The sequence below is a fragment of the Fulmarus glacialis genome, unplaced genomic scaffold (assembly GCF_000690835.1).
Source record: "Fulmarus glacialis isolate BGI_N327 unplaced genomic scaffold, ASM69083v1 scaffold8055, whole genome shotgun sequence".
NCBI lineage: Eukaryota > Metazoa > Chordata > Aves > Procellariiformes > Procellariidae > Fulmarus > Fulmarus glacialis.
The window spans coordinates 86,075-99,132 of record NW_009214900.1 but is presented as its reverse complement, the minus strand read 5'-3'; the positions used below and the strand labels follow the sequence as shown (position 1 = coordinate 99,132).

The following is a 13,058-nucleotide window of genomic DNA, read 5'->3' as shown; positions in this document are numbered from 1 at the left end:
TATGTATCATTTAATTGAGATTAATTAGGCAGAAATACTCAGTTAATTCTGAAATAAGCCTGGAACTATTCTGTCCAATGGTTTAAATTCCTTCTTTCTAAGAGAGACATTTATAACCTAATGCCAAGGAGTATATGGATTTATTAGGAGCCCACAGCTATCACTGTGGTAGGGCACCATTATTTAAGTTAAACAATACATGAATGATCAGATATAACAGGGACAGCAAAAAGGTGCTGGTTTTAATCTGTGATAATAATATAAAATTACATGAAGCCCAACTTTGTATGTTTTTTCATGCAGGCTATGCAGTTATTTTATACAGAAAAAATCAGGTCCCTGGATGATGGAGTGATCAGCATCATCCCTTTACTCATTCAGGACAGAATTTTTATCTCCGTTTTTAACAAACTAATTCAGTACATTTTCTGCAACATCTGGGCACTTAGGACACATCTTCTTCAAGTGTTCAGCAATTGTAATTCTTGTACCTGTATAATTCAGTGTCATATTACACCTCTCCTTTTCATTGAAAAAGCTTTCAAAGTCATTATAAGACATCTTCACATCAATGATAAGTCTTTTTTGTAATTTTGAAAATTAGATTACTATGTAATGGACAGCTGCTAATACGTACCTTGGAACGTTTCACTTTATTAATGATTCTTGATGTCTTGTTTTCTCACTGTTTGGATTTAGCTCCTCTTTCACCCAGGCATATTGGTGTCCCTGAGCCTTTCTGGGCCGCAGCTGGAGAAGGTGGTGATTGACAGGACCCTGGTGGGGAAGCTCATCTCCGACACCATCAGTGATGGTAATTACACCCACGTGCAAATCAATTGCCTACATTAACAATAGAGTAGAGAAACAGTATGTCAACAGGTAGACTAATTATTGCCACTGGGGACTTGCAAACACAACAAGTAATTGCATGTAAAGCCATAGTTACAACCCTCAGGACTAAGAACACTTTAAGAATAATATTTAACATCAAAGTTTTCAGGCTTGTCAAATACTGAATAGGTTTCTAAAATTCAGTTTCTTACACATTTTAATCACTGTGAACATGCCATTTGAACTTGTCATTTTTATTTCGTAAGTGGGAAAATGGGACAACCAAACATTAGCCAACTGATTAATTACATGGGATGGTTATTACTGAAATACTTACTTATTAGAAAAGGCTGGATAACATTAGTTAAATGGAAGTGTTCTGATTTATCTTCTAGATTTCCAGAATCTCACTATTGTTATTAACTAGTGACTGCTAAAAATGAAGTTTTAGTTTAATGCAGAAAAAAACTTATGAAAATGTACCAGTTTTCAACATCTTTATAGTACAACTATAGCTTTTTCAATGTGCCTCTACAGAGCTCCACTGAAAACCCAACCAGATGTCAGTATCTTGGCATCTGCATGATCAAGAATATGGAATTTCAGTGTGAGCCAAATTACATGTGCATTATCTTCCAAATTCTTAAAAAGTAGACCCAAATTACATCCTTTTAATAAGAATATATGCTAGATTTAGCTTTGATCTTTAATGATTTATTTTATTCCATACCCAGGCATCTGTTGAATATTGGCCTGGTTATTTAAGAAAGCTGCAATACTGTGTCCCTCTCATCTTTTCTTATCAGTATATTGTAGTTTAGTCTTGAAAAATAACATTAATATAACTATGTTAGTAGGATCTTTAGTATCAAAAAAATTAACCCTAACCTCATTTTTTATCAACCAATTACACAGAGAGTGTAAAACACATTTAATGTCTTGACTCCTTTTTTTCACTTAAATTACTAGATTACTAATTCCATCTCAGATTTTTCTGCCCTCTGTTTCCAGAGGGAGGATTTCATACTTTCAGGTGACAAAAAGTAGGAAAGCATGGAAGCTAACGTTATACCCAAGTTGAAGTTGTTTGTAGAACTTATTTAGAATACTCTGTCTTTTAAAAAAAATTCATACATAATAAATATAAAATTGAATTATACATATCTTGCCTTACATTGGCTTAATAGGTCATTGAAATACATTTTTTCAAAAAAAAAACTACTGCTAACTAAAAAAGCTTACAACTAAAGCAATAATAAAGCAACAAATATGTTTTCCTACAGCTGTACCACTCAAACTGCTATAAATAACATTATATAATGGTTTGTCCTTATTTTCACTTATTCAAGAATTTCTTAAACCTCCATGTTTGGTAATACCCATGTCTGAAGGTGAAACAGGACTGCTCTGTTCAGTAAAAGCAAAACCCGCAATACCTGTCATTGCGATACATTTTTTTTTTTCACGAACAACAGAAGAAGATTCTTTTGTTACCTGCACAAACAGTGTTTGAAATACAAATTTTTATACTGAACTAGCCTTATGTGAGAACCATGACATAATGTTGTCCTAGAATAAATTAACTTTAATCCAACATAATTGTAGGTCTTTCCAAATCTGGGTTGGAATTAGGGTTGTGATTATCAAGTTGGCCAAAAGAAATTTGATATTTAATACAAGATGACTGTATAAAAATGATCGTTCTTATTTTAACAGTTATGTATGTGTAGAAATGGATAAGATTACAATCTGCCAAAATTACTTACGAAATGTTGTAATTCTAACTCAGAGTAGCATGCCTTCTTACCATTTGGAATAAAGGTCAGATTGTGTGCACAAAATACAGAATTAAGTTTGCATTTATAATCCTCCTGCCTCTAATAAAGTCCTCTTGATTTTTATTATTTTTAGGCAAAATTAAAAAATAAATTTAATTAGAAATTACAGAAAAATTGCTTTCCTAAAAGAAAATTGTATTTCTCATTTTCTGAATTATTTTGTGGCACTGAAGTCTTGCAGTACTAGTATATAGAATATTAACTACACTGCCTGCCTTTTTAGGGTAATCTGACTCTGCAGCATATGGGTCCTCTCTGAATAATGGTCTAACTATGCCCATAGTTGCATTCACATCGATATGGTCTCCGCTCCTGCCCCAGACAACCATGGATAGTGAAAATCAAGGGACTGCTAGTCTCGTTCACGCCTGCCCAAGGATCTTTGAATCCTGCTTTCTTTCCTTCAACCAAAATAAATTTCAGATGCATCTGAGGTGTGCTGAAGGTCATCTTTAACGTAAACTATGTCTGTGAGGATATAAAAATATTTTAACTGTGTACGTATTGAGGATACTATACTCAGTGGCTTTGAATTTCCATGTGTGTTTAGGATCTTGGTTATAGCTTCTAACTCACCATGTCAGATACTTTATCACCATTTCTTTTTTTTTCAAAAGCTAGTGTTAATGTTACATTTCAAAGGCAATTATTTGGCTTTAAACTTTACCCTTTAGCATTTGCATACCAGATACTTCAGAGCTATGCCAGTACATGACTATTGGAAAATGAAACTGGTTGTAAATCAGAATAAATCAAAGCAAAGCTGAGTAGCCAGTTTTCACTGCTTATATGTAAGACTAAACTGTCAATCTACTTAAGGATATATAAAATACTTTTAAGAATCTAAGATACTAGTCACAAATGCTTTTTTTTTGTTTTTCAGCAGTTGTTTTTAAATCCGGTTCCACTTTACTTGCGTTTTCCTTTTAGCAGAGGTTTCTGAGTTTACGTTCTGAAAACAGCTTGCTAGCTGTACTTTAAATCTGATTCTCATTTACAATTCTTCAGTGATCTGGTACTAGTTACCCTGATGACTCACTTCATTCTCGGACATCTCTTTAAATGTGGGCACTGCTTGAATAACTGGATAACACTTGGGAAGAATCCTAGATACTATTGTCTAATTCATTTTATTGTCAAATTAGTTATTCACTTTTATATTTAACTATTTTGGTCTAGCACCCCCTTATGATAACAGCGGGCATTCCACTGCACTTTTCTAGACATCAAGGGAGTCTGTTCCATCTTGGTACCTTGGTACCTTCACATGTTTGCGTACCCCCATGTGAAGCTTTCAACAAATTCAATTCCCCTCTAAAGCATAATCCTGTATGTGATGGCCTCCTTGGTGTCTGCAGCAGCACCCGGAACCTTACAATGTCAAAATACCAGATACATCTCAAGAACTAATTTGCATTTACCATCCGTAACACAAGCAACTCTGTATTAGGTGCATTTCCAAAATACTGGTGGATGTTACCATAAGAAAAAAAAATCGAAGGCTGAACCAAGGTGAAAATGGATGTGGAAGGGTATAAAACATACATTTGAACGTAGTGGTAACTTGATATGAGATAATTTATTCAGGTTTATGTAATCAGAGTACTCCCTAAGCTTTGTTTCTCATTTCCAAGAAGGTCCTGGCAGGATGACACATTGATGTCTTTAGGAGATTACAGAGGCTTCAGTGTAATATTTAAGACACTGTCTTGAAAAAATTGCTTTTTGCAATGTCTCAGTGGAGGGTTCAGTAATTTGTTTTGTTACTAGAAACAGGTATTACAGTGGTGACAATTTTTATTTGTTTTTCAGCTGTTCTTACAGACAATTTCATCATCTTGTCATTTGAGGACCATAACCAACTCTGCTTTATTCAGTTTACAAAGAAGACGGATTCTCCTGATGTAAACAAAAGACTGGAAAAACTCTCTTGTTTGGACTTTAAGGTATAGCTCTCGATGGTGAATGTTAATACTGCAGTGACTTTACATTACGAATCATTGGTACTCGCTGATACCATATAGCAGTATAAATTGCAAACCTTTGTATAACTGGTCAGAACAGCTCAAATTCTAAAAACGGCAGTTATTGAAAAGTCAAAAAAAAATTACATGGTGTTCTGAGTTAATAAGTTAAAATACTGTGCCAAGAGGGATCCAGTTTTCTACTGTATTTAGGTTAAGGGCTCAGCACAGAGTTGAGTTACCCCTGCTTAACAGATTACCCTGTGTCAGTTGAGCAGCAGTAACTGACCCTTTGCACATTCTCAGCATCTAACAAGCATGAAGCAAAATCCGTAATGGTAAACCTCAGTGTAAAAGACTTAAGCTAATGTGTTTTACCTCTTGTTTGCTGTGGGCTAAAAACGCACGCATGGTCAATTACTATGGCTTAGCTGATATACACAAACTCATGAAGTTAATGATAATTCAGTCATCTGTCTGAGCTCCAAGACTGTTGTGATTCTTTGCAGAAATCTTAATTTTCCCTCTAGTTACAGTAATCATCTTGTTGGGAGAGTTGGTTTTACAATTAAGCCACTGAGCTAGGACTCAAGTTATAGAAGCTGAGTTTCTCACCACTGACAAACTATGTATGTGACCTTAGGCAAGTGACTTGGTGCCTCTGTATCTCAATTCACTACCTACACAGTGAAGATTAAAATACTGTGTTTTTCCAGCCCTTTATGTATGGGTGTGTCTATACCACAGTATCAGCAGTAGCTGAAAGGTAGTCTAGAGATAGCTGAGCTAGCTTTAAACTAGCCAGTTCGATGTCAGTAGAAACCAGCTCACCTCAAGCTGAATTACACTGTGTCTTGGATGGATTGGGCTGTGTAGACATAACTTATTTCAACGATAAGCTCTTTGACATCAGGGCAGTGGCTGACCTTAGGTGGAAGTGCTTGGCGCTACAACAGTATGAAGAAATAATCAGCCAAAGGTAATTAACTTTGAACAGGCGGAGTAGGAAAGGAGCTGCATCCAATTCACTGCAAGAATGAAGAAGAGACAAGCCTTTGCCCAAGAAAGGTAGAAAGATGTAGTAAACGAAAGAGAGAGTTTTTATTTATTTCAGACTGGATAAATGTTAAGGAAAACAATCTTGTGCTAGCAAATATTTTCCCCTTGACAACTCCTCAGTAATTTGCTTCCTCACATAAGGGAGTTTGCATCTACAAGGCAAGTTTTTTAAAGATGTGTTTAATTTAAGTTGTGCCATATAACATTTTAACTTGCTTGGTAGAAATACTTTCTGCTAGGATGAATATCTAATACATTTTCCAGGCTGTTTCAGTTCAGGGCCTCTTTTCAGCAATGACTTGTGTTTGCGAGATTGATCCAACCTCTATAACGTGGATTTGAGACAGTTCACTGTTCACCAGGAACTGAGCTGATACGTAGTTTACTTTAAAATGATGTGTGCTTGTGCCTGGCCTATGGTGTTTGTTAAGGTTGTGCTTTAGAAGCAAGGGTGGTGTGTGGTGTGGGGTTTTTTTTAATAGCGCTAAACTTTAACAAAGAAGCTGTGGTGAGCTCAAGACTGCCTTCATCATTTAATTGTGAGGGCCATAGCTCCTTACTTAATTTATGTTTAGAAAATATATTTTCATTCTGGGTATTGCTGGGCACATTTTGGATCTAATGGTTATGGCATTTTTTTTCTTGGGAGAGAAGGAAAGCCTAATCCAGAGAGAAAACTCTCTCTGCCCTAGGAAACCAGAAATATCTGCTGTACTCCTTAATAGGGTTGTTATGTTCAGTTCTTTGCTGACACAGCTGAGCTTCTAGAAACGCTTCCATGTTCAATGTTAACTTTGCTTTCTCTTGAAATCAGTGGGAATCAATATGGATTATTTCTTTGCCAGCCAAAAAAAGGCATTTGCATTTTTTAATTGAATGTTCTTTTGTGTGAGGCTTGCTAGTTAGGCAGCTAAATATAATTTTTATTATCTTCAAAATTGCACCAGTGTGAGCCAGCAGAAAGTATTATTCACTACTGCAATAATATTATGTCAGCTCTCTGCATTGAATTAGAGTTCTTCATGGCTGCTTTTGGTCAAACTTACAAAAGCTAAAAGATCACAGACACAGTCAACAGTAGTGTCGCTATCGGTAGTAACAAAAGAAACAAAAGATGGTCCTCAATTGCAAATGTGCAAACTTGTAACAATACACACTTTAGAAAAACTAGTTCCTTAGTGTTGATTTTTTTTTTCAAGAGAAATTTAATTAAAAGGTAGCTTGCACTGCTATAAAACTACCACAGGATTAAAAATATGGAGCTAAGATTCAGGAAATTTGAGTGTAGCCTTCATCTCTGCCTCTGACTTTTGGTGTAGCCTTGAGAAATATACGTAGTATTTGGGTTTAAGTTCCCATTTTTAAAATGAGGAAAATGCTTGCTTACAATCATATCTAATGATATAATTAAATTTCTGTGATATTTACATTGTAATTTCTTTGGTACCTGGACAGAAGCAACTTCACATTGTTCACTGTCCAGACTCATGATGGGCAAAATTGACAGGGAATGCTAGGCAGTACTGGACTGCCAGAGTGCTGTTAATAATAAGAATAAGTCAACCATGCTTTCCTTCTCACAGTTTGATATTTTTCCAAAAGTTGTTTTTTTTTTTTTACACAATACATACCTAAATGGAAGAATTACTTTCTCTATCCTCTTCCTTTCTAAATGATACCACCTTGAATTTTATTTACACTTTGAAAAAAGAAAGGAACACTTATTGTATGAATCACTACAGTCTTGAAGAGCAGCAAAATATAAAACCAACTATTATTATTTGCCTTTTCTCAGTGACATTAGTCCATGTTTGAAAGTGTCATGTCTAATGCAAGACGTGAAGGTTTACAACAGATTTGTGGCTGTTATTACATGTGAAATTGTTATGAACAGTTAACGCTGCAATACAGCACTAATTAATATCTGTGAAAGTATTTGTGTTTTTCCATCCTAATAAATGTGTTGTCACCAAATTAACTATTTATATATAGTTTTCATTCAAGTATCAGCTACCTGTTAACTTTTATGTATGTTTTATCTTTACACTTCTAAAGAGTATTTTGACAAGTAAAACACAGCATATTCTGAAAATATTGACCTTTTGCAAGTTTTTCCCATCTGTGGTTTTTTAATCCATTTCAATTTACTGAAGGAGGAGACAGTACAAGGAGTTAAATGTTTACCATGAGAGAACAACATTGGTAATTACTTTGATTTCAGTTCCTTTTGATGTGTATTCAGGGGATGAAGAGGTCAATAATATTATGACCATGCAAATAGAAAAGGGTTCTTTTTGACCATATAAAAAACAGCAAAGGATTATTAAAGCATTAACCTTGATTTTAATGGCCTTGGTTGAGTGGTGAGATCACAATTTGGATGAGCCTGATTATTTACTAAATACAATACATAAATGCAACGGGTTCTTAACACCCATTGCACTCTGGCATTATCGCATTACTGCCATCCTTTGTTGCCTTGCAGACAGGAATATGAAAGCAATCTGTCATGTAGTGAGACTGGCTCCAGAAGCATTTCTCTGATAAGAAGACCCCCTGCCCTTTGCTAGTGTCTGGTCCAGTAGGCTTAGCCATGCGCTTAATCCCCAGAAAGTGGTTCGATTATTGCTGACCAGCAATGGCAAGATAGTTTTTTTTTCCCCTAGCTATCAACCTTCCATTAATTCCTTAAGCAGAAATGCGGTGCAATCTATATTTCCTTGGCATGTGTCACCCAGATGGTGCACTGCTCATGTTTTCAAATAACCATGCTCCAAAATAACAGAGTTTGAATAATAAATTCCACAAATCCTTCCTGAGAAAGAGGCACAATTCTCAAGAGCTGCATAAACTTTACGCATGATGCTGTAGCTCATCCACATTATGCAGAAAAGTATATATTCTCTTGCAAAGCGGATGTTTGTATCTGGATTCCTTAATTTAGGGAGGAAAAAGGAAGATATATGTTTGCTCAAACACTGTAGAATATATTTAATATTTGATTATGTCTTAAACACTAGCCTTAGCTCCCTGGTCAGCTTTGCAGAACTTGTCATTTAATATGGCTAAGCTTAAATCCTATGTGTAGGTCGATGCTGTCAAGCAACCATGACTGTACATTTTGGTATTGATTGGAGTCATTGCAGTAAATTCCTTCTTAACTCACATTCCTTTCCTTCCCAATCCCCTCCCCATAGATAAAAGTGTAAGCATGTCTTTTTCTGTCCGAGCAGATATTTTTTACATTTACAGACAGCCTATATGAAGATATATGTACGCAGTCTTCTGTGTATATATACATTCTCTTTCACACATCCAAAGTAAATGCTCCCAATTGCTCCTACTATGCTATTTTATCACCTCAAATATTTCCTGCATTTTTTCTTTCATCAGATTTCTTATGTTGATATACCTGGACCAGAAGGTAGAAGGATGAAACGTCACCTGGCCATAAACTGTATGCAAGATATGGTCATTTGCTGGTGGTCAGGAACTAGTGATGGAGCATGGCCTTGGTCTCCTATTTCCTGTGAGAGGGACAGAGCCAACCTATTGCTATTAAGCTGTGCACATGGCAAATTGGAGGTAAAGTGCTGAACTCTCTTGTTATGTGATTTTTTCGGATTTGCTAAAGAAATAACTATTCAACTTAAATGCATATTCAGGTAGATATAAAGAACAGATGATAAAAACATAAGAAAGGAAGAGCAGCCACTCTGATCTTAAAAACAAAGGTTCATTATTTAATGAAAAAAGCACCTTATTTAGTATGTTTACTATTTTCACATCAAAACTGGGAAATGTAGCAAGAAATTTAGGTCTTTATAATGGAATAGCTTTGGAGCTGTTAACACTGAAAATGAAAGTGCCAGAGTACCACTAGAAAACTCTAATCTGAGTTAGAAACTGTAGCTGTTGCATGCTTGTCTTATGCAATTATTTTACATTGTCTGCAGTGTTAACTGATAGGCATTTTTCATCTATTTTAAGTGTTCTATTATAAAATTTTAGCTGTACCCAGATGCTGCTTAAATTGTTGCTATAAGAATTGATCAAATCAGGGACCAATTTTTTTCTTAAAGAAAAAGTCAAAATTCCCCATCTTCAGGTGGGAATGTAAGCTATAAGTTAGAATAAGACTACAAGCTGACCCTCTTCCTGACACTTGCTTAGCTTACCTTTTTAGGCAGATGTTTCCATTTCATTTATTTCATTTTTATTTCATCTGTTTAAGAATATTTGAATCCAGTTGCTTATGTTAGCTTCATTTTTAAGTTTTTACCTGTCTTGGCATACTCTGAAAAGAACTGGAGCCTGAATTTAAAATGTAAAAGCTGTTCTGGACTAGCATCTTGTATAGATGCTCCTGTATTTGGAGATTTATTTTCAGTTTAGCTTAAACCACTACTAATATGGACTAAAAAGACACTGACTGTGGGAGAAGAGCACAAACTTGAGGATCAGCTGTGGAATAGCTGTTCTGGAGTAGCTATTACATGGAAAAACCCTAAGTAACACTTTAGAATAAGCTGCTCTTATAAACAACATCCTGTTCTCTTTAATTAGGGAAGATGTAAATGTTTTAATGTCTTGGAGTTATTACTTTGATAACTAATATTAATTGAGGGTTTTTTCCCTCGGGATTTTCTATATATTGAAAGCAAAAGAGAAAAGGTAGCTGAGACAGCTTTTCTTTCTTATTTCAGTCATTAGTCACTGTAGAGTTTAAGTTTAAATTACCTGCAGTTCAGCCTTCTTTACTTCTTTTCAATTGACCTCTCTCCACTAGCGGTCATCTTTGACTCATCTCTCTCCTCTGCCTGTAGGAGCAGTTCTCAATTCCCCCTGCAGCTATGCCCAATCACATATAAAAATTACTTTGGTAGGTAAAACATGCATCTGTTCTTTTTTAGTTTTTTCATACTAGTCCCTGTGCCAGTTTGATATTGTGAAACTTCATCTGACTAACATTTCAGATCTTATTTCTTACCATGACTTTTGTATGTCCAGGTTCTGACAGCGACATTCCCGTGCCTTTTGTTTCCTTCCCACGCCTTCCAGAAAGCTCCCTAATGCCAACATAGCAGTTTGCAACCTCTATTTTCTGAGGTGTTTTTGAGAGACTCATTTCTTCTAAGAAATTCAGAGAAACCAGCCTGTCAGTTTAAAGCTTTCTCCATTTAATTTTATATATTATAGGGAGATTTCCAAATTACAGCATTGCTCTGCGTCTTTCAATACACCTTGTTTTATCTTTTTCTGGTTTAGACTCTAAATTGCTCAGGGCTGAGGCTGTCTAGTCCCAAGCACATCACTGGTGCTTAACACAATAATGATAATAAGCATTCACTGAGCCTTTAGGCCTAAACTCATAATCCTTTTAATTTAGCCCATATTGTAATATAAATATAAGAAAATTATTTTTAAAAGCAGAACTGCCAAATTTAACTGTTCAGTTGCTTTCTCTTTTCTGTTTCTTTACCTGTACTTGTCTCTTTTAATTATAAGATCTTTGAATGAAATTTCTTTTCCTGTATTTGTCAATAAAATACCAAGCAGTATGCCAGGGCTATGGAAAAGTTAGTCGTATATGGATAACAAACTGTCTTGCTGGTTGTCAGTTGGTCTGTTCCATGTACTTATCTTTTGAACACTCAATGGGCTGCTGCGTAAGGCTCAAGACACTGTACGCTTCCCCTATGTATCAAGACACTATATGCTTCCGCCTATACGCTTCCCCTATGTATCCATGACGCGTAACCTATGGTGCTGTTTGGTGGGGTTTTTTTCTTGATTTCTCTAGCACTCCTTATGGGCAGCGGTTGAATTCCTGTGCATGGATGGGGAATGTCATAATGCAGCAGCTCTAGAAGTAGCGTCAACCCCCAGTCTGCAATTAACTGAGGTACATTTTTCCCCTACAGAGTCTTGGAGGGCAACTTTAACTTAACACCCTTAACTTCTGAGGGTCATTTGATAGCTTAAACATGAGCAAAAATGTAGTTAGTGTTCTAGACAGCTTCGAAACAGTTATTCTCTAGGTCAGATACCACAAAAATACAGTGTTTCTGTAAGCATGCTTATTTGCCTCTCTTTGCCTCTACTTTCTTACCATTTGTAGTGTTCCTCAGGTATAGACCTGGAACAAAAACATGACGTGCCATTGGTATGCATGAAAGTAAATCCATATTTATCATATTCGACCAATAATATGAATTTTCTCCCAGTAAATGATTATTGTCAACAGAAGAAGAATGAGAAGCATGAACTAATTCAGTTTGGAGCATTTATCAAGAAGCAGCATATTAAAATAATACCACCAACATTTTACTTGAAAATAGTAGTATCGCTTGGATGAAACAACATTATTATCTAGAATTAAGAGAAAAGCAGGAATTGCTGGATGCCTGGCCCATAAAGAGCTGTTTGGCATATTGGGTTTATGAAAAAGTAAACCAAGCCCGAGGAAATGAATGGGTGCTACCCACAGCCGTTCTACAGCACCTTGATGCTGACCTACGAAAACCGCAAAAAGATCTGCCAGCTACTGACACTCTTATTGTTGTGGCAGAGCAAAGGTAAATGGGGCACTTAGGTGATACTACTTCCGCCCTGGAATAATTTTCTGAGTGATATTTGCTGCCCACCAGAAGAGTGCTTATTAGGATGAGGACAGGAATAGCTCTGGGACAGGGCAACTCAGCTCCTCATGGTAATATCCTGTAACTACACATTCTGCATTGGGATGATTCACATTGCACATACAGTGTTTGGGGTATTGAGTACTTAAGCAGCTTTTCAACTTAATGGAGGAAATACATTTTACATTTTAAATACACTATAAATTTGATTTCAGTTGTGCTGTGTGGCTTTATGTTTTAACATTTGCTACTATTAAGGCTAAAGGTAGACATTATTCCTCTAAAAACAGAAAGAACTTTTTCCTTGCAAATCTTGACTTGTTTTACTGTCTTCCTTTTTTTTCTGAGATCAGTGTTTACTATGTTGAATGCTGTAAGATTTGGTGAGGAATTGTCCCCTGAAGAAATAAAAGTGCTTTTCTCTTTAACATATGACTTTGCTTTGGTATATGATGTACATTTATGTACATGCATGCATGTTGCTGCAGGAGTATTTGTCTGTTGAACCTTTGTCTGCTTTCTTGCTGCATTGGTTTCCTCCAGTAAACTCATCCATTCTCCAATTTATTTATTTAATTATTTGGGGTTTGTTTGTTTCTTCTTTGTTAAAGTACCAATGATCAAGGATGTTACTTAAATTGTCTCCCTGTGGAGATAATGCTGGTATTTTGGTTTCAAAACCAGAAGAGGAATCTTCCAGAAATCATTTCAAACAATTTGCT

At 35.8% G+C, this 13,058-nt stretch overlaps 1 protein-coding gene across 1 annotated transcript in view; it reads left to right on the top strand.

The window, feature by feature from the left end:
* Positions 1-699: 699 nt before the first annotated feature.
* The window catches only part of WDPCP (WD repeat containing planar cell polarity effector), a gene marked incomplete at its 5' end in the record, with an annotated part of 92,881 nt that continues 80,522 nt past the window's right edge, over positions 700-13,058 (top strand). The window contains 3 exons of the mRNA XM_009578744.1: positions 700-814; positions 4,485-4,618; positions 9,089-9,280. Coding sequence (XP_009577039.1) covers positions 700-814; positions 4,485-4,618; positions 9,089-9,280 — 441 coding nt within the window. The remainder of the gene's footprint in view (positions 815-4,484; positions 4,619-9,088; positions 9,281-13,058) is intronic.